We start from the raw sequence: 20,008 nt of genomic DNA on the forward strand, positions 1-20,008 counted from the left end.
TACTGTCGCGCACTAACCGCCAAGACAAATTCCTTGTATGTTTGACATATTTTGGCTAATAAATGTTTCCTGATTCCTGATTAGTGTTATCTGTATTTAAGTACCTTTCAGATGAGATGGGGAGGTGAGGGTGCGAGGTAATCGATGTTTTGGTGTGGCAGCTCTTCTAGAGCATTCTTCACGTAGCCTTGATCAGAGAAAGCTACTTCACCCTTGCATCAGTCGTGAAAAAATAAATAAATACTTCATCGTAGCGTCACATGAAAAATGAATACATCTAAATGCTGAATTTGAAATACAGTTCCCACTGAAAGAAAAACCATGACACCAGGGGGATCCCTTTAGGACCAGTAATTGCTTTTTCAAACTGATGGAGGAATGATAATTTATAATAAGACACGTCACTGATTTTTGGAGATCAACAAAGTGGCCGGAACCAAACAGATAACGAGATAATTTGTCTTCTAACTGTGATATTAGATTTTGTCTGGTTGTCTAGGCAAGCCAAATGTAATACGAATTAAGAAAACTGGCGCTTTAGGGGCCTTCCTCTGCTGAGTGAGATTGAGGCATTCTTAAGTGCAAAAATTGCAAATGTGCAAAACAACCGTGAGTGCTTCTGCCTGCAGTTTGCACTGCAACGTGTGGAATTACGTCAACGGCCACCCATTTAAAACCCAGGCACATAAACGCCTTCAAGCTCCGCTTCACAAGAGGTGTGAACACCGCCATAAGTTTATTACACACTGATCACTTCCCATCCTAGGTGAGGTGCCCACAGCCGCTAAGCTTCCGCTCATTAACTCAATAGCGTCCCCCCCCTTTGGCACAGACACATCAGGACTACGTCCCTAAAAGTGAAAGTTCTTAGAACTTAGGAAGTTAGAACTCCACCACATACAGTACAGTACACACAGGAAAGACAACACTACGGTTTCACTCTTCTGTGGGCTGATCTTGCTCGGAATAATCGACTCTTTAATCGCAACAACAAGAATGTTTCTTGCTCTGGTTCCCGAGGCTCTGGTTTGCCCGTATCTTCTATTCCTCCCTCATTCATCTTTACCTTTTCTCCTTCCCTCAAAAATTCACACAGTTTGTGGCGTAAGCCCTTTCTGTTTTTTTCCCCCCTAGAAGATGACAATGTAGGCCACCGCTCTGACGGCTGGGGAAGGCGCGGCTCTTCTCATCCTTTCCTTCGGGCTGAAGGACGTCCATTTAGTTTGCATGTTGTCATCTCACTCGCCGGAGTCGAGGGACGAACCCGTCCCAGAGCGGACGTGTTCCTTTGCAGAAACGAAGAGCTCATAGATATTCGCTGTAAACCGTTTGAGCGCCTGGTGCATTGGTCCTGATCTGCAATCTATAAATCAATACTCACTTCCTCTGCTTTCTCGCCTGCTCTTCAAACACGTCAACAACCGCTTCGCGCCGAGCATGAGGACAGCCGTGCAGGGAGGCCCTTCTCCCCCGAAGGAGACAGGGGCACAGCGAGGATTTCGGGTGCAGTGCCGGGAAGCCGACAAGGTCCGCTGAGGGGTGCTGCAGAGCGCAAGGGCGGATTTTTCAGAGTTGACCGCAGCTTATAGTGAAACGTGTCGGATCTGCCTCGGCGGTAGATCATTTACGGGAAACGCTGGATTATAGAGTCACGGAAAACGAGAACCGTGCAGGTTTTACTATTATATTCCAAAGCACCGAGGTCGGCCCCAAACAATGGGGTGATCGGAGCACCCGCGATCAAAGATGGTCCGAAAAACTGGAGTACTGTTTATTTTAAGTAAATGCTCCAATTTGTGATACTTTTACGTCTCACACACACATTTCTAAAAAATGAAAGCAGAAACGCAGCCGGCACCACCGCGCTCTACTTCACGCGGAATCTGTGTTTTTCTTTCAGTTGGTGTGCACATGAAAAGCGTGTGTACAGGGGCCAGCGAGGGCAAAGTTTAGGGTCACGTCTCAGTGATAAACAGGCCTGTTCAGAGCAGCCTGAATGCTGTCCGCTTCCTCTGCAAACACACGCTCACACAACATGCTTCTCACCGGGCTTACAATGTTACAAATAACATTACAGGTTACGCTTCAGATCTGACTCACAAAATACGAGTAAAAAAACGTATATATTGGGGGAGGATCCGTACAGATCAACCGCGGTCCGCTACTGCTATATATTATTATTTTTAAACACACCTGAGGGACTCGCAAGCAGAAGACAAGAAGAACAAAGTCATCAAGTTACATCTTCCGGGGATCATCAAGACTGGTAACAATCCAAGTAGTAAAGTTGAAATAAATCAAGGCTTTGGCGTTTAAGATTAAAAAAAACAACTATTTGCTAACAGCTAACAGAAACATGCCCATACATCACGCTTATGAAGAGCAATCAGGTCCTGACAAAACGCTCCAGCTTTTGCTTCATGGTTGCTCTAAAAACTGGAAATGACTCATCACCATAAGTTGTTTCCAGTTTTCTTTTTTTCAGTCTTAAATACTCCAACTACTCTACACACTTCTATTAGTGTCCTCGGACATCAAGGCAAGCTCCTGATTATGTCCCGTCACCGCATCCATGCACAATAGTTCAACACCTCCATCGAAAATCTCTGCGTGCATCGACTCATCCATCCAAGAGATTGACATTATTCACCGGAGCACGACATGCCATCCTATATTAAATTAGGAGAGCACGAGGGAGAGATACAGGTCATGTCTCAAGTCTTGGTGCTGAATAGCTAAGCTAGCTCATACAACACGCTGCGATGTTCATACGCAACCATCCCATCGATAGAAGGGGCCAGCCAGTGTGACAGGGGAGCCTACATGACCCCTCTGGACAACGCTGGTCCGTATCTGCCACTATTCCGACCCTCAGTTAAACACATCACTGTGAGACTTTCACAGGCAGGTTTGCAGGTGTCCTCGAGGACAGGGTGGAGGGGGTGGTGTGTGCGTCTGAGAGGAGGGGGGGTTCAAAACAAACAGGAATGGAAACGTACTCCAGCAGTGGAAGGCTGTGACAGTGGCAGCAAAGCTGCAGCAGTGCCGAGTGCTAAAATGGCTGCTCATTCTCATACAGATACACAGCGTAGCGAGGTAGGAGCGCTCCCACTCCAAACTGTTTGCCCTCATCCCCGTGTGTGGGGCTAGTAGAAGGGAATCCCTATTGCCTGCACAAAAAAAAAAGAGTATTAGCCACTTGGATTCGACACTAATCATCAAGCAGCAACAACATCCAACGGCCTCATCTGCCTCCACGTCCTCATTAGTATGCACAGACACTCTCTTTTTAGTGGAGAGAAGAAGGAAACCAAGGAGGAACGAGATCTGGCTAACGGTCCACATCTGTTCTTCTTATCACATTTGAATTTGGGGTGTAGATGAAGTTGATCCGCCATTGATTGCTATGCGTTTGCTGCATCGTCTGATCCGAAATACGAGAATTTTGATAATTTTTTACTTCATTACTATAATGGTCTTGTTCTGTTGTTTACGTTTAAGGTTGTATTAAGAGAGCCAGCAGGAGTGGCAAACTTTAAACCAAATAAGTGAGGCCCACACTGAACTCTATATCCGGGCCCTTATCTGGGCTCCATCTCACCCTAAAGAGGCCCCGCTAGAACGCACGGACCTCCAACATGGAAAATAAGCGTGCAGGACCGACACTCCACAAACTATCATCTACCATCAGGCAAAACGAAGCAGTCAGTTGCAACATAATTTAATATAAATGTATAATAAAAGAAAATATGATTCACAGGACTACACAAAACAAACCTTTATATTAAGAACACTGTGTGGTCATTTTTCCACTGTTTGAGATAGCTGTAATGTCTGATTATTCACCCACCATACATTTTCTAAAGCAAAGATTTGCCTAGCTCAGTGTTTTTCAACCTTTTTTGCGTCAAGGCACACTTGAGACACATAAAAAAATCTCACGGCACACCAACAACCGGAAATTATATGAAAATCAATCCCAAACATAGTTTCAGCATGAGCATAATATACTCTAAGAAATCAGGGAAACGCGTGTTCTATTTGTTGTGTTTTATTAAACTTAACGTCATCCTAAATGCCAAGATGCCACAGGCTTTATGCCCAGGTATCTCTTAAGCCTAGTTTATGCTTCTGTGTTTTCAGAGCGACGCAGACGCAAGACCCCCTTGCGTGTCCCTTGCGTCGCTTTTCACACCTCCTTGCGTGTGTCGAACCATTTTTCTAGGCCTACGTCAGCAACGCAAGCCTCCCGCAGCGCACCAGGCTGTGATTGGTCTGCTAACTATGTCCTTTACGGAGTCTCACATTTCCGCTTTCATAGCCCGATACCGCCATTATTAAAACGAAGAATGTTTACGAGAGAACGGATCAGATTTAAGAACTTTTGTCGTAGGAAATGCGCAAATATGACCGCTTATACAAGCAGTCATTGGCGGGTTGTAGAAGCGGGTTGGATTCACGGAGGGAGATCGCCGCAAACGCCGGTTTGCCGGTCGAGAGGTGCACAAAGTTGTGGAGGAAAATACGGGACAAATATGTCCGCGATGAAAAGCAACAGTGGCGATGCACGGGGCAAAAAAGTCTATGATAAATAAATAAACAAATAAATAAATAGACGTGACTCTCTAGGTCGTCTTCAACAAAAACACGTCACTCCGCCTTTTGTTCTGGCGGTGCTCTGCAACACACGCAAGACTTTTAGAAGCATGAATTGAAACGAGTGCGTCGACGCAACGACGCAGACGCAAACGCAGAAGCATTTTTTAAATTGTCACCTCAGCAAATCTGCCTATTAATTATGCTGCGTACCGCCACCCATAGGCAGAGGGGAGTATTGAGCCTTCATACCACCAACAGCGCGACGACACACACACACAGGCTCTTTTTTTTTTCACCAATGAAGTGACAGTATGTAAAAAAATATTTTTTTTCACGGCACACCTGACAGCCTCGCGCGGCACACTGGTTGAAAAAGACTGCCCTAGCTTATATAAATAAATAAATAAAATAAAATATAATAGATATATAAAAATAAATAAAATAAATAACTGACCTCACCTCTCATAACCTGAAATAGCTTTGAGTTGTTGTTGCTGCAGTTGCTTTGCATCACAATTCTGAACGCAGCCAATAGAAAGCCTAAAAGAAAGCGTTAACATGTTGAAATGGATTATACTCAAATACATTTTCCTTTGTATTGTAAACAAAACATATTTATGTTGTTTCAGTCTGATTACAAGATTTTTGTCCAAATGTTGGAGGCAGAACTTTTGTAGCACACAATCATAATCAGCAATGGCAAGTATGTTACAAGGAATTGGTCCGTGACAATAAACGTGCAATAGCAAAAGACATCAATTTAAAATGGAAAATATGAAAATTTGGAACATGGTAAACAAACAAACACAGATTACGCCATAAGTCCAGACTTCACCCAAAACTTCTCTGGTTTGTGTTTCATCGGTATTAACACACAAAAGCCAGATCACAGATGCTCTAAGCGCCTTATTATCAAACAGTTTCCTTTTCTACCCCGCCAAAATCATACCAACACAGCACGTCACATCCCTCCTCTAGGGAGGGAAAATGTGTATCCTTACGGGGGATCTATTTGCAGAAAAGGAATGCAATATTCATAGCTATGTTTTCTTTATAAAAACCTGAGACTAACAAAGCCTTGTGTTTTCTTTAGCTTAGAACGAGCCTCTTCGCAGAGTCCGCTGTGACACGGCGTGGCCCCGGATCACTGGCCCCAGCTTCACCTGAAGGTCGACGAAATACTCCGAAATACTCTGTGATACTGGCGGTATACGGTCCTGTAGAGAAGCAGCCATGTTGCACCGATAAATGCCACCAAATGCTAGATACCGTGCCGCAAAGATCTTTCTTATTATATGACACGGTTCATTGATCTTAACCTTCATTAATATGTAAATGAACCAAAAATATTATGATTACATATATATTTAAGCTTGGTTGAAGCTGTTTGCAACTAATAATTGGTGCCGTTGTTTAAAGAAATAAAAACTTTTGTCATCAGAATTCAGTGGCGGCTAGCCAATAAAGGGGCGTCGCCCCACTTGGGGGCACCTCCTTAAGGCCAAAAAAGAGATAATTTAATTTATAAATGTTGTCAATATTTGTGATTTGGGAAATATAGAATGTACCAAGTAATATTTGTAAAATATATCAGCCTGTCAAGGCGCTAGGGGCGAGCTAAAGATTGCCCACAGAAGGGTCGAAGAAGCACTTTAGCAAATTGCTGAATAATAATAAAGAATAATAAAGCTGTCAATTTGAAAGCGGCTGGGGAGGATTTACCAATAAAGAGAATAGGACTTTCGGATGGGAGGTAAATATGTGAGTTCTCCCCTTTATTCTAAGAATATCCTCATCTCTCCACGCGTCACGGCTCTACATAGAAATATATTTTTCCACAACACACGCGCTTTGTGCCTCAAAATAACCTGCACTTGTGCGGTTTACCGTCGCGGGGTCAACCGGACCGAGCTGAGACGACACCTCGGGGCCGATCTTACATAAGCAACAGCCCGGCGTGTTTTCCTCTCGGGTGGGGTACGTCCTGGCGAGCACCGCCCGCGTCACGGGTGCAGTTAAAAGGAGATGTTGTTGGTGCACAAAACAAACAACAAGGAGTCAGGGTGTTTTCAGAGACCACACAAGGAGTGTGAGGATGACACGGAGTCGTTGCGTGTAATCAGCTGTGATGCTGTACTCACCCGTGTTGTCGTCCGCTTGCGAATAAAGGTCCTGCCCACGAGGTCCCGCTGTCAATTGTCACTTTGGATGATTAATTCTCAGGCAGTTGGCTAACTTTAGCATACCCGCGTACTCGCGTCAGATGTCTATAGTTTTGTTATTGTTTTTTTATCCACTGTTACTTGGGGTTCACAATGTTGTGGTGGGCCGTGGCGATCATGTTGCAAACTCTAGAGCAGATTAGCTTGGCGACCGGGGGAGAAAAGTCGCGTGTTCGCTGGCTCGCTATCAATGTAACGTCAGCTTGTGTTGACAAACAAGCCTGCGTCGCTGAAATCAAACACACGGCTTGAAGCTAGCTAACGCCAGCCTGCAGGCACGGATAGCTTAGCAAGCTAACCAGCTCGATAAACCCAAACCTTATTTCGAAAAGGCTTTTTTTCCCACTGCGTACGACTCGTATCTCCTCGGTGGCGGACGTACCGTGAGCCGCTCGCTTCTGGGTGGTATCCGCGTTTCAGTGACGGCGCACTCGTGTTAGCTAACCCAAGTTACGGCTTCGGTCTCTGCTCTCCGCCATTTCCAATCTCTCAACACAAACAAACAGCGCTGCTCGTGCCCACGAGACGTCAATGCGCGTTCACGCCGATGGCATCGGACCGAAGCTTTGGCCGCGTTGACGGATTTAAGACCCGATCGGGACTGTCAGCGACCCGTTTGCGTCGATACCACACGGGAACTATGTTCGCGTGTTGAAGACGTGACGGAGGTCCAGTTGACTCGTGCGCGTGTGGAGCGACGCACTGTTCAAACCCCACGGGCCTCCTGTAGCTGTGCGTACGCGCGCGCGCATGCGTGTGTCGGCGCACCGTGCAGAATCCATAGTGTCTGGTACACGGTGATGCATTCAGGAGCTGCATGATTTATGAGCGCACGCGGTGTTTATGAGCACCATTAGGTGGCCACGAGCCACCGTTTCACGGAGAAAACGACACCATTAGTTCAGTCTGAATGCAGAGCAGACACTCGTTCCAGTCCGGAGGAATCTAGAGCAACCTGTTTGTTGAGTTCAAATCTGTGATGTTTTAAAGCCTGTTAATTATTATTTTTAGTGTTTTGTGCGCCACTATTTGTTTAGTGTTGAGTGCATGTGACTTTAAGAGCGTATTTCAATATCTTGATGTGGGAAATATAAGAGCAATATATCCTTTTTCTGATAATTGAACGTGTACGTATTTTTTCTGTAAATAACTATAGAATCAGGCACTAATAACAAAGAACATAGACATTAAATAAAAGCACATCCAATTATTTTCCCCCTTTAAGCTCAAGCGATGTCACTGGATCCCAGAAGGTGAACTGATTTTGCAGCTTCCTCTGGTGGTCAATACAGCAGGCATGGAGGAATTTACTGTTTAAATGGAGACTTTAAACAGCACATTTTCTACTGTTCATTGCAGCTGGAAACGTGACATCTATAGTCTGATACATTGGAGAAGGGGTAGCATGAGTGTAGGCCAGTCTTTGGGAGGCATTCTGGGAATTACACAGAAGTAATTACTGTGTGTTAACTGTTCACTTACATTCCTTCTGAGAAGTCGTACTTCAACGTTGAAGGTTATGACTCATGGACAGCCATTTGGATCTATGATTTTTGTTTGTTTGTTTTGGCTTTATTTTTATTTTTCTGTCAAATGCAATAATTGCCATAATTAAAACCCTTTGTTAAAGCATGCCGGAGACGGGTGGTGTCGTAACTCATTGAAAGGTGTCCGCTGAGATTTACTATGTGACGGCTGCTGGCTCATCCACAATACGACAATAACCCCCCAATTCATTTGCTACTACTTTAATCACATTTGGCCTCATTCCCAGATGTGTTGGGAATGAAGACCTCACAGCCGAGATAACAAGGAAACAGACTACAAACAATACCCAGTGTCGTCTGAGCGAAACAATGAGAAACTCAGCTACAAAACATTTAAGGAAGAAGTTCAATTAGCGATTAGGAAATACTTTCCATAAACCCAGTCAGCCATCACAGAGTGAAGTCTGTGAAGGGAGAGCAGCAATAGTGGGAATAAATCCTGCTGATAAAACTGCACTCAACTAAAAAGCGCTCGTTGGAAAGCCCACGGCACATTTGTTATTTATGCAGTTATTCATGCGAAATGTGATGCTCGTGTCAAACCGAGCAGCAGAGGGGCGATTTGACCTAACTGGCCTTTCCGGTTTGTTGGTATTTTGAACAAGTCGCTCCTGTGTGCAGCTCAAATGACTAAAGAAACTTTTTTATGTTTCACTCGGTTTCTCCACATTCGACGATACACGCAGACTCACGAGGGGAAATCAATAGGCCCCAATCACAGCAGCCATTTTGGCATAGCTGGTTAAAACACAGGTATAAATAAAATGAATTATTAGTGTGTCAGTCATTCTAGTGAGCCAGCATGCGTGATAGACCATGATTAATGTTATTAATCACACTTGTGTTCGATCTCATTTAAGTTTTTGTATAAAAGCATCTGGCCCACCGATTCATACAAGGTGGATTTTTCTTGCTAAAGTAAAGGCCTTATCGTTCACAAAAAATGGACCATGACGTGGGAACTTCCTTCTGTAAATGTTGTATTGACGGTTTACGAACAAGGACCTTTGCACAGGGCAGCATGTTTATTTAGTTATAAGATACCAATGATTAAATTCATAAGCTTCATTCTTTTATGTACGGCAACATTATTCAACTTTGTAAAACCCAATCCAACCAATAAATACATAGAGAAATTCACAAAATTGGTAATTATTCAAAAATAAATAATGGCAACCCACAAAATGAACCAGAATTAAAATTCAAATCGGCAGCCCTTTTGGTGTACAAAAGGATTTCAAATTTAAGTAATCTATATGGTAAATAAACATAGAATTAAACACAGAATTGAATAGAGTAGATCCATTATCGGCAAATTGGTTTTAACAGAGGCAGACAAATAAAAGGATTTCGACAACAAAAAGTGATTGACGGGCAAGTGGTTAGAACCTTATTGTGCCTTTCTCTTAAAGGCAATCGTTTCTGCTTCCAAACCCGTCAATCGCTGAATTAATGTCGGCTAAAGGTCACACTTCATTAGTAGCTGGCTGTTTTTTTTCCTTTTCATCATTAACAGATTAACTGCGCCTACCGCAAGAACAGGAGTACGGAGGATGCCATCTCCACGGCATTACACTCCGCCCTTTCTCACCTGGACAATAACAACAGCTATGTGAGGATGCTGTTCATAGACTTCAGTTCAGCTTTCAACACTGTCATCCCCTCCAAACTAATCACGAAACTCAACACTTCCCTCTGTAACTGGATACTGGACTTCCTATCCAACAGACCCCAGTCTGTTAGGGTAGAGAACCACACCTCCTCAACCCTCATCCTGAACACCGGCGTGCCACAGGGCTGTGTGCTAAGTCCTCTCCTCTATTCCCTCTTCACCTACGACTGCACACCTGTACATGGTTCTAATACCATTGTCAAGTTTGCAGACGACACAACGGTGAGTCGGCCTACAGAGAAGAGGTCCAGCACCTGGCGGTGTGGTGCGCCGACAAGAACCTGGCTCTCAACACCAAGAAGACCAAAGAGCTAATTGTGGACTTCAGGAAGAAAGCTGGCACACACATCCCCATCCATATCAACGGGATGGAGGTTGAGCGTGTTGCCAGCTTCAAGTTCCTGGGTGTCCACATCTCTGAGGACCTCTCTTGGACCCTCAACACCTGATCCCTGGTAAAAAAAAGCACACCAGCGTCTCTTCTTCCTGAAGAGACTGAAGAAGGCCCATCTGTCTCCTCAGATTCTAGAGAATTTCTACCGCTGTACCATAGAGAGTATTCTTACAAACTGCATCTCAGTATGGTATGGCAGCTGCTCTGTCGCGGACCGTAAATCACTGCAGAGGGTGGTGAAAACTGCCCAACGCATCCTCACTCCCCACCATTGAGGCTGTTCAAAGCAAGAGATGTCTGCGGAGGGCACGCAGCATCGAAAAGGACAGCTCTCACCCCAGCCACAGACTGTTTGCCCTCCTCCCCTCTGGGAGGCGTTACAGGGTGCTCCATTCCCGGACCAGCAGTGCAGGAACAGCTTCATCCCTGCGGCTGTCATTCTACTGAACTCTGCCCCCCACCCCGACACACACCTCCCTCAGTGACTGTACTTCCCCGCTCCACCCTGGCTTGACTGCCACACACCCTCCTCCAGCCACTGAACATTTGCACCAGAATGTTTTTTTCTACCACTTATTACTGTATTAATCGTACTTATACCTACAATACCTCTTAAATATAATATTACTAATACCTCGTTCACTTCATCTCACTTATTACCACCACTAATACTTACACCTGCACTTTACATATACTTATCATACCTACACTTCTTACCTCAATTGCTGCTATTCTTGTCCCAATTACTGTTCATATTGCATATCTATTTCTTACTGTACATATCTATTTATTCACTTATTACACTTTACATATGCACATACTCTAACACTTTTTGCTATTTTGCACTTCTGGTTGGATGCTAAACTGCATTTTGTTGCCTCAGTACACCTCTGTGCAATGACAATAAAGTTAAATCTAATCTAATCTAAAAACTACTTTCCAGACGGGGGAAATGAAGAGTGTAGTTACTCCGTTGTTCACACAGGCAGACGATGATGGGGCCGAACGTCATTTAAAAAACCCTTTATTACCCTTTGAAGACACACTCATGAATCTTATTCTAATAATAATTTTGACACAAACATCCAGGCAAAAAGCTTGAGATTCCATTTCACAGGCGGAACAAATCGGCACTGAATGTATTCCAGAGAGTTCATGACCTAGATTACAGACTTGATGCTTAGTAAGTTTGTCCTTGTAATTTTAACGCAAAGTCGCACACTGTAATACAGCGCATTATGAATATGTAACACTGTGTATAAACATGAAGCCGTACTCTGTAACAGAGCTACCCATTTGAGAATATCCTGTTACAACAGCAATAGAATATTCCTAACAGAATTGTTCCTGTGTGGTACTCCAGATGGATGATCTGTGCAGGTTCATTGTATGAAAACTAGTAAGGGGGTAAAACTATAATGCTGTTAAAAGTATGCTGAGAATGTGAGCAATTATTTGACCGAAAAACCCTTCACAGATTTACCGCAAACCCTCGAAGAGAGCAATACCATTTTTTGTAGCTGTAAGTAAAATGCATTCTTGCTGCATTATTGATATGTTTACATAGTTGTCTTTATGCAACATCGACGATATGTATTACTTATCAATTGCCTCATTAACATGATTGCAAAACAAATGCTGTGTGCTTTTTTGCCGCTTAGTGGTGGAGAAAACAACTTAATATTTTCCGACTTTAATCTTTGACACAACAGTCCAATCTTGGACACAACAGGTGTTTGGATTCACTGAGATGGAGATCTTTAAAAGGTGAAATGATATTACGGACATGCACTGTAATGCACAGCTGGCTGATCTTTTTTGGTCCAAGGCATTCATTTGAAGAGTTTGAACTTGCGCAGCAGCGGCTGGACTGTCTCTTTCTGACATGGCTTCAGAGCCAAGCAGGTGGGGATGTTCTCCGGTTGTTCGATCCACAGCTTATGGGCCACCCCGGCCTGTGTAAGATTCTCTGATAACCCGGAAAGGGCAGCCTCGTCTGGAGCCTGGAAGGAAATCCATTACAGATGTGGACAGTAAGCCAGGCTACTAAATATACAGGAACATTCATAGAATGACCACAAACTGCCATTACTTCACAACTAATTACAGTGCTCCATGTGAGGGAATACGTTGATATAAAACCGTAAGTCTACTTATATTTGTTCATTCCTGTATATATAGACTAGTTGAATTGTTAGAATTCTACTATGTACTATTTGGCAGGGAGGGTTTCATCTTATAATAGATTACATTAGAGTTTCATTAGATTTATATTGACAATACATATACAATATCATTATCTATTATTTGGTTTCTCTAAAAACGGTTAGATAAGTTAATTGAATCTTCAATGAAGCGATACCATACTCCATTATAAATGCCATCGTTTAGATTGATTTCATCGTTAGGACACATATATAAAAGCAAGAGGGCAATTCCATCTTTTATGAAATATATTCTCAAGGAGTTTTAATTCGGCTCTCATTTCATAGTTCAGACAGAACTTTGCGAGCTTTTTGCTTTAACGTTACGTGTGGTTCTATAAATGACATCGCTCACCTTAAACCACGTTAGCAACAGCGTGAACGACATTAAGTCGGTTTTAGAACTCACAAAGTCGATCAATACGACCAAACCAGAACAGGTATCACGTGTTGTCAATGTCACACACGTTGTAATAAACTATTCAACCATCGTGCAAAGTAAAGCGAGGGATATTTGTAGGGAGTGTGGCGCTCACCCCCAGCACCACTTTGTGCATGGCGTCCAGCTCGGCGAGGTACCGCTGTGTGTCCGGGTCCCCGTAGTGCAGGTGGATGGCAGCCGTAGCGGCGTGACACGCCTGAGTTATCACGGCTCCCAGGGGCCAGGACAGCTTGTGGACCAGATCCGACCGGACGACAACATACTGGACCAGCCGGCCAGGAGACCCGGCTCCTGTTACTGCTGCCATCTTCCAGCCCGAACAGGAAGCCAACCCAGGTCCGGGTTTGTTTATCTTCCTGTTCAGCCAATGTCGTTTATTGTTAAATCATATTGACACGTTCCTGCCCTCTGCTGGTGATTTCAATAAATCAACAAATCGTTGTCTCTTAAAGCCGAGCATAAGATCATTTTAATAAATGGATGATATATATTATGTTTAGAAAATCGTCCTTCCTTTATGTCCTCTCCCACGTTAAAATACAAACATATAGATACAATTACTTCATAATTCCTAATACTTTACTTTAATTAGATTTACATTATTTAATATAATTACGAAAAGGGGGTTCAGTGTACTGATTGTATTACAGTATTACAAAGCGACAGCAGTTATCTCTTTTTAAAATATATTTTGATACATTTCCGGAAGAAGTGTGGAAGTTCACTGCTGGCAAAACTAGGGCTGCAACAACAAACCGTTGAAATCGCTAAAATTCGATTATTAAAAGCGTTGGCAACGGATTTTATTATCGATTTGTTGTGTCGCGCGATTATTACGCCACCCAATGAGTTGCGGCTTGGTAACGTCCCAGACATTGTTTTCCAACCTTTTTTAGTTGCATTAAATACTTTAGTTTTCACGTTATTGGGTCTGAAAGTCGCTGGACGTTCCCATTGGTTTCCCAAAACTCAGGGCAGAGAGGGTGCGCCACAAATGCAATGTAAGTCGCTTTGGATAAAAGCGTCACCTAAATGACCTCTAATGTAATGTAACATAAAATATGTTTTTTCCTCCTTTATGTTTTTTATTAATGAACCTTAAGTATGCAGGGTATACTATTTTTCTGGTTATTTTGAGGTCGTTTTTTTTTTTATGTCCCTGGCTTGGTAACATGCCATTTTAAATTCATCTCATAGCACTTGGTTGTTTTTAGCTGTACTTAGATGGGGTGTATACATTTACTTAACTTGCTCTACAATGATGGTAATAAGTTAAAGAATAAGCTTGTGAACATGGGGGTGTGTTTGTAAGTGAGAGTTTGTGAGTGTAGTATAGAGAACAAGACGTTAAAACAAATCCTTTATTTTTTATAAATTACTATGTACAAGGAGCAACCTGTACTTTCTGAAGTATTTTTGCAATGTGAATTTGCAGTTCTGTTTTACAATAAAGGGTTGTAAATTAAAGGTTTTTAATGCTGTTTTTTTTTCTGATTCATCGATTAATCAAAGAAATAATCGGCTGATTAATCGATTATCAAACTAATCGTTAGTTGCAGCCCTAGGCAAAACCATTGAGCAAGCACAAGAGAAATCTCTTGTTAAGCTGCAAGTTAATATTCAAGAGCACCCAGATCTACAAGTGTAAATACAGTAAATACAAAACATTACATTTGACATGATGTTTGTAATGTGCCACTGTTGGGTAAACATCAGAGCTTCGTTGTTGAAGCTTTGCCCTCATGTTCGTAAGTCTCTTGCTGAGAGCGCAGTCCAGTTAATCAATGCTGTTAGACCAAATTCCCCAACAGCCTGCCTCTTCTTAGTGTTTCATCAGCCTTGTTCTATAAAAATAAAATGCTTTGATAGTTGCTCTCATATTCACACATATTCTGAGAAAAAAGTATTTTTGGCATTTGTGATCTTCCATAATCTGGCATCCCCTAAAATCCTGAGAAAGTAAACCCCAGATTCATCCAAAAAAATGACAACTGTACACAAGTAAATGTCACAATAATTTATTAAGCATACACATTATAATATAAATATAAAATATGCTATTTTTGTTTTTAAAATTGGTGAGACATCATTATATCTGTGTTGAGACAGACGACCATACAAACAGGTTTTAATATTCTACCAAAATCTGCTATGCAGCTGTAACAAACTTGCCACGATGGTGCCGTCCTAAAATCAGAGCCTGTATTCACAGAGCATATCAGAGAAGTGTAACTGATCTAGGATCAGGTTCCATGTAAAACTTCACCATAAATGAGGAGGCAAGCTGGTCTTAGATCAGCACTCCTAGTCTAAGATGCTGGATGCAGTGGCCCACATACAGAGAGAGAGAGAGAGAGAGAGAGAGAGAGAGAGAGAGAGAGAGAGAGAGAGAGAGAGAGAGAGAGCACAATAACCTACCGTATATTTCTTTATATAGATATATTTCTTACCGTAGTCCAACAATGGCAATTAGCAGCATGAAAATGCATCACTCGTTTTTTTTCCTACTTTTAAATCAACCGCAAAAATTAGTTAGGAAGTAAAAGAAATAAAAGAAACATCGAACATACTGATGATCATTTGTCACTGTACTAAGAGAAACTCGTCCAAAGTGAAACAATCAGAGACAATCAAACAATCAAATCAGATCAGAGTAATGGCGTTTGACGGTCCGGATCCGGGTTCAATTCAGCTTCACCTCAGTCAACTGCAGGAAGCTGATGATCTGGACCTTTTCTCCACATGAACGCCAGCCAGTTCTCAATGAAAAGCCATTCTCAAACCATGACTTATAGCTTCAGCTGACTGAACCCAAAGTGAATTGATTCCCCCCCAAAAACTCAATGGCAATAAAGAACAAATAGTTAACATTTTTTTTCTTTTTTTGTCTTGGTCTTTTTTCTTTTTCTTTAAGTTTGGTTGACATGCTGAATCATTATGTTTGCAGGTTTGTGGTCAATCAAAAGGAAAAGTACTGAGCGAACCACTCCTGGCGCTGGGCGTCCGGGGAGTCGATGGCGGCGTCCTTCGTTTCAGGAGGGCTTCACAACGAGGATGGCAAAAAGAATAAATCACGTCAGCAAAAATAAAAACAGGAAAAAAACAAGTCAAGCAGGAAGACAGTGGCTGATTCAGTATAAACTTACACCACACTGACAGGGAGCAGCAGTGTCACATTGCCAGTTCCAAGTAAACCTCTGTCATTTAAGACAGTCCATTGTTTTACTATTACTGGCTACAGTCTTTTACTAGGCCTCATCTTTCTTTGTTGAAAGTGTCCTTTTCTTTTCCTTGAATGCATGTGAATGGAACATATACTTGACTTAAAACCTTGCTGTTTTAATTCAGCCTGGCACACGTGTCAATGCAATATGAATACAACTGTCAGATAACACTGATCTAGAAGCTTAAGGGTTGTTTTAAATCAATGTGTCGTCTACTTTCCCCACTGTCCACAAGGGGGCTATCTATTTTACATAGGATCTATTGAGCCACATTATTTGGTCCAATTCTATACTACATATCAATTGAATAGTTGATGCACTAGTGTAACTACTTTTTGGGAGGTAAACAGTTTTTCAAAACATTTTTTCGTAATAATGTTTAGATATGGACTGGACAAAAAAGCATTGTTCGTGTCTCACTTTGGGCTCTGGGTAGTTGAGCCCACGTCTTTTACTATTTTATGATTACAGTATACACAAAGCAAAGAATGTAATAAAATAATCATTAGTGAATAGTTTCACCACAACCAATTACAACAGCAAGATCCTGCTTTATCATTAATGCATTTGTATAATATATTCAAAGCATGACAGTCACAGGGAACTTTTTACACTTTTCATTCAATTGAATGAGAAACTTTTGAATGGTACTGTAGTATATATTACTAACGCACGTTAGTAATATATACTACTGAAGTAGGGTATTGGCCCTTTTAGTTCAGGAAAGGATCTGAATACTTCCTCAACCCCATTAAGCCATAGACCTGGGGGAGGGCAGTAGGAGGGGGGTGGGGGGGGACATGTTGTTCAAACAAATTAGAGTGTTTGCATCTTCCAGAGCAAACACCTATTGCAGCTCCTTCTGCTTTCTTAATTGGCTTCTTGTTAAACAAACAGTCCCATAACCTCAGGGTGATATTTACATTTTTGGAGAGGGTGTCATTTGTTTTTGTTGTTGTTTTTTAAGCTAACCAAAAGGCCTCCCTTGTGTTTGTGCAGAATGATAAATCATCATGTTTATACTGTGCAGTCTGACTCAAAGGATTTGGTTTTAAGTTCATCAAATATTTATAGAAATATATACGACATACAACATTCACCGTAGTAAATACTATAAAGTAGACATTTTGAAATCATCCTCCATGATCATTTGTGTTCACAATCAACAGCCGCCAGCTTCATGTCGTCAGAGACAATAGGAACTGGTCAAGTGTCTGAGCAAATGGAACCTTGTTGATCCGTGAGGGAAAGTTGGGTTGTGACAAAAGGTTTAAAGTGCTCATTGAAAGTAATTATTGAGTACATACAATATCAAAATGTCTGAGGTATAAAAATCACAAGCATAAAAGGGGATCATAAAAAAAAGAGCAAAATGTTTGTTATTTACCGCAAGTGGCCATTAAAGCTGCAGTAAAAATGAATATTCATCAATCAAATGTGATTCTTGGATTTCATTTTTAGGTATGTGAGCAATGGAGACACAGACGGCACGAAGCAAATTGTGAGCAGGGAAGTTTGGAAGCTGACTCGGGTCACACAGAGAAGGGAATGTAGTGGAGACGACATGGAGAGGATGAGGTGATGAATCAGTGAGGAAGAAGCAATGAGATGAGGAATGTTTACTTTCATCACAAATGTTTGTTTGGCACAACCGTCGCCTCAGGATCACTGCAGGGGTAAAAAAAAAGCAGATCTGCTATGTTTGCCTTATCCTGACCAATCCTCTACAAATACATCTCATGCCATATTATTATTTGCAAAAACAATCTCCAACCAACAGGGAGTAAAAGGGATGGTTTCTCATTAACTGGACTGAACAATGTAAAAGCAGTATTTGTCTATGTAGATGACCTCATTTTCATGAGCTACATGAACCTCAGCACATGAAATTAATGTGTTTACCATCTGATTCATCATCGCCAACACAAAAAAAATTCAGGTAAATCTCCTGCTAAAGTCAGAGTATTGCAAATACTTATTTCCCTGTTTGTATCTCTATTTGTGCACTAGAGTCACATAACTCAGACAACTAAATTGATGACCTTGGACTGGACTTGAAAGAAAACAACTCGTGACTTCACTTGAGCTTGAGCCAGAGGATGACAAAGTATGTTATTTGAAAAGTGTGGCCCAGGGATTCATTTCCTGAATGAGATAACGTTGAAATTAGTCAGTCCCACCAAGACGACCCTTGATTACCCTCATCCACTGTGTTTAAGCCAATCCGGCAGCATCCAATCAAGTTGCAAAACCATGAAGGACTAACGTTATTTTTTTGAGTGCCAAAAAAACAATACGCCAAAGATAATTTTGTTCACCTACAACAAAACGCCTGGTCAACAAAAAACAAATTGCAGAATGAATAACATCAAATAATTACAGGTGAAGATGCAAATGGCTTTACATTTGATGGGGGACTTTGCACTCGTCAGTCTTCTGTGAGGACAGAGATTCACTTTCACTGGAAACAAAGACTTGGAATATTGCTATTCTGATTCATCTTAAGTCTCTTGAAGAAATAAATACTTAAAGGACCCTAGGATGTAAAGCGTTTCAGTCGGGCGCACAGATCAACTGCAGATGTTTGTCAAGAACAGAGAGTGTGGAGGGCGAGGAGAGGCGAATTGTTTAACGAAGTCTGAAAACATTTCAAAGCAGATCCATAATATCTGACCTGATACTGTAATCGCTTGGCTCTGTTGTGTGTGTCTTTGTACGTGCTGCTGCCTCCCCACAATGAAACGTTTGTCCCGAAGCTTTTTGCAAAGCAGCCACCACATCTCATTCTGTACATGAACAGCAACTAAAACATGCAAACAGATGGAAGCTACATACCAGCGCTTAAAACACATTTCATGGCATGCAATGTGCAGACTGCATGTATCCATGGGAGGAGCATGATACATAATTCTTCAGTGAATGAGTAACCACGGCGACCAATCACAGCTATCATCAAGCAACAAGAGAAGCAGTCATCGAACTATGGAGTTGAGGAGTAAAGTCGCATTCAAAATAAAACACCTCCACACACAAAGGAGACGGCCCACGATAGAAGACAATATCTACTTCATTATAAACTCCTGTGGCAAGAATATTGACTTCATACAAAACCTCCTGCTGAGTTAAGGAGAAAAAAGGGCATGCTGAAATATAGATGAAGATGAAGAATTGCAAAATGCTCAACGAAAAAGCCACAACGGATACTAACAGCAAGTTGTACAACTTCCCGAACAGAAAAAAAGGAACCTGTTAACATGCACACAGTAAACATGTTCGGACTGACGGACAAGTGGGAAGACGAACAAATACAGACATGCTGGCCCTTTTGCATTCCAAGGCCATTCTTTGAAGCTTCAGTCGGGACTCTTGTGCTCACGTCCTTCCTAAATGTTCACCTCTTCTGTTCAAAGTCCTGCGGAGCTGCCAATGTGTCTCAGTGTAAATGGCGCCCAACTTCAAGGTCAATTATCCAATCATTGCTCAGAGAACATGAACAGGGTACGTGGAGAAACGCTGTTTATCTGCTCTACTGCGACATGCAGCTGTTAGATCGCTGACTAGCTTAGTAACCATGGCAGCAAACCAGCATCACTTCCTCAATCAAGTGGTCTTCCACACAGTAAAAACGCCGTTGTCAATTATGTGTCGAGAGGAACTTTCTTTTTCGTTTATTGTGTTGGTTTTTGATTAATCAAATACTTTTT

General features: G+C 42.1%; 3 protein-coding genes across 13 annotated transcripts in view; all 3 read right to left on the minus strand.

Moving 5' to 3' along the window:
- ncoa1 (nuclear receptor coactivator 1) overlaps positions 1–7,561 on the minus strand; it is a 40,120-nt gene extending 32,559 nt beyond the window's left edge. The window contains exons 1-3 of one of the 8 annotated variants that reach the window (XM_078093010.1): positions 7,204–7,298; positions 6,741–6,788; positions 5,059–5,139 (exon numbers count right to left, since the gene is read on the minus strand). The gene's annotated coding sequence lies outside the window, so the exon portion shown is untranslated. Of the gene's footprint in view, positions 1–1,381; positions 1,543–5,058; positions 5,140–6,539; positions 6,665–6,740 lie in introns of those variants that run through there. The other 7 variants (XM_078093009.1, XM_078093012.1, XM_078093007.1 and 4 more) reach the window with 7 other exon arrangements.
- Positions 7,562–11,441: 3,880 nt separating this feature from the next.
- Positions 11,442–13,481, minus strand: ptrhd1 (peptidyl-tRNA hydrolase domain containing 1). The gene is made up of 2 exons (XM_040161195.2): positions 13,175–13,481; positions 11,442–12,437 (listed from the first exon to the last, which is right to left on the minus strand). Exons 1-2 carry the CDS (start codon positions 13,385–13,387, stop codon positions 12,267–12,269), a joined length of 384 nt encoding a protein of 127 aa, XP_040017129.1. The 5' UTR covers positions 13,388–13,481; the 3' UTR covers positions 11,442–12,266.
- Positions 13,482–15,082: 1,601 nt separating this feature from the next.
- Positions 15,083–20,008, minus strand: part of fam184ab (family with sequence similarity 184 member Ab) — a 109,556-nt gene continuing 104,630 nt past the window's right edge. For all 4 annotated transcript variants that reach the window (XM_040160480.2, XM_040160479.2, XM_078093017.1 and 1 more), the window contains one exon: positions 15,083–16,121. In XM_040160480.2, coding sequence (XP_040016414.1) covers positions 16,113–16,121 — 9 coding nt within the window. In that variant the 3' untranslated portion in view covers positions 15,083–16,112. The remainder of the gene's footprint in view (positions 16,122–20,008) is intronic.

Source organism: Gasterosteus aculeatus, chromosome 18 (genome assembly GCF_964276395.1).
Source record: "Gasterosteus aculeatus chromosome 18, fGasAcu3.hap1.1, whole genome shotgun sequence".
NCBI classification, from domain to species: Eukaryota; Metazoa; Chordata; class Actinopteri; order Perciformes; family Gasterosteidae; genus Gasterosteus; species Gasterosteus aculeatus.

Excerpts from the sequence above, each read along its gene's own strand:
- ptrhd1 (XM_040161195.2), bottom strand. The coding sequence starts at position 13,387 with ATGGCAGCAGTAACAGGAGCCGGGTCTCCTGGCCGGCTGGTCCAGTAT. Across the intron at positions 12,438-13,174 it reads TGCACAAAGTGGTGCTGGGG|GCTCCAGACGAGGCTGCCCT; the intron begins GTGAGCGCCACA and ends ATTTCCTTCCAG.